Genomic DNA, 1,217 nt, shown 5'->3' with positions numbered 1-1,217 from the left:
ATATGATCAACCATTAGTATAATACACTATTATTTGACAATACACGATGTTTATTGAATGAATGACATTGGATGCATGGCACATGACAATTAAACCAACATGCAATACACGCTGCATTACAACATATACTGGATGAGACTGTGGTTCACTCAACTCCAACATTGTGACGGGTCTATGGTTGTGAAGCTTGCTGCTGAGCATCCTGCTCAAACCGTGAAAATACACTTGAAAAGTAACTGTAGAAAAAGTCAAAACAACTCTTGTACGAGTGATACGATTCCAGGTTTATATTATCGTCAGAATCTGTCACCTCAAACTTATGGTGATGCTCAAAGTAATGTTTAAGCTCCAATTCTTGCTCAGAATCTTTTTTAAGCCTAATCCGATACCCATCAAGAATTATTTGGAGAATCTCTTGGAGTTCATCAAGAAACTCACGCTGGGTTCTAATATTAGCTTCAAGGTCGAGGTCTACTGATCCTTGACCCGAGGCTCTATTTAAAAAGTCAAAATCTTGCTCCAGATTATACAGCAAGTTTTTTTGAGCCTTGATCCGAGCATCTACATTGTGAATATCTTTCTCTATTTTGTCGATTTTAACTGAAAGTGTTGCGTGTTCTTCGATCATGAATACTCCCTCCAAGCCAATTGAATAGCAATACTTGCCAAACTCATTATATGATTTTAATTTTTTCGGATAATCAAACCTACTAAAAGTGTTCAAGGTGCTAGCTTTAGCACTTGCAGTTTCAGTTTCAGTTGCACTGGGAGGAACTGTCGCAGTGCTGGCTTCAGCACTCATGGTCGAACTGGGATCAACTGGATTAGCAACTGTGACCGAGCAGACAGCAAGGATTGATGACAGTACGGCAATTGAGAATTTCATTTTGGTGGTTTGGTTGAGCAAGTTGTAATGTCATTCAACGAGCCAGTTTTTGAACTATATTTATATCCATTATTGAATAAATGATATTAAAAGCATATTCCTTGGATGACCATCCTAAGGGATTTGTGCTACTATCAGGGTTGGTGTTGATTTGTTATCAATGTTCAAATGACTTTGAAATACTCTTTCTTATATAATTGCTTATTGAAATTGGAAGCGTAGCATCAGGGTGTGATTTGTGTAGAAATGCTGTGTAATGGCACCATAATGCGACAAGGATACCAATGACTTGTATATGATAATTCAGTCATCTATACGACCATTTGTCACC

At 37.6% G+C, this 1,217-nt stretch overlaps 1 protein-coding gene across 1 annotated transcript; it reads right to left on the bottom strand.

Annotated features, from left to right (window-relative positions):
- Positions 1–172: 172 nt before the first annotated feature.
- Positions 173–886, bottom strand: BATDEDRAFT_26745 (uncharacterized protein; the record flags this gene model as incomplete). The annotated part of the gene is made up of 1 exon (XM_006680690.1): positions 173–886. One exon carries the CDS (start codon positions 884–886, stop codon positions 173–175), a length of 714 nt encoding a protein of 237 aa, XP_006680753.1.
- Between the last annotated feature and the right edge of the window lie 331 nt (positions 887–1,217).

Source organism: Batrachochytrium dendrobatidis (genome assembly GCF_000203795.2).
Source record: "Batrachochytrium dendrobatidis JAM81 unplaced genomic scaffold BATDEscaffold_10, whole genome shotgun sequence".
Lineage (NCBI taxonomy): Eukaryota > Fungi > Chytridiomycota > Chytridiomycetes > Rhizophydiales > Batrachochytrium > Batrachochytrium dendrobatidis.
This window is presented reverse-complemented; position numbering and strand designations above follow the sequence as displayed.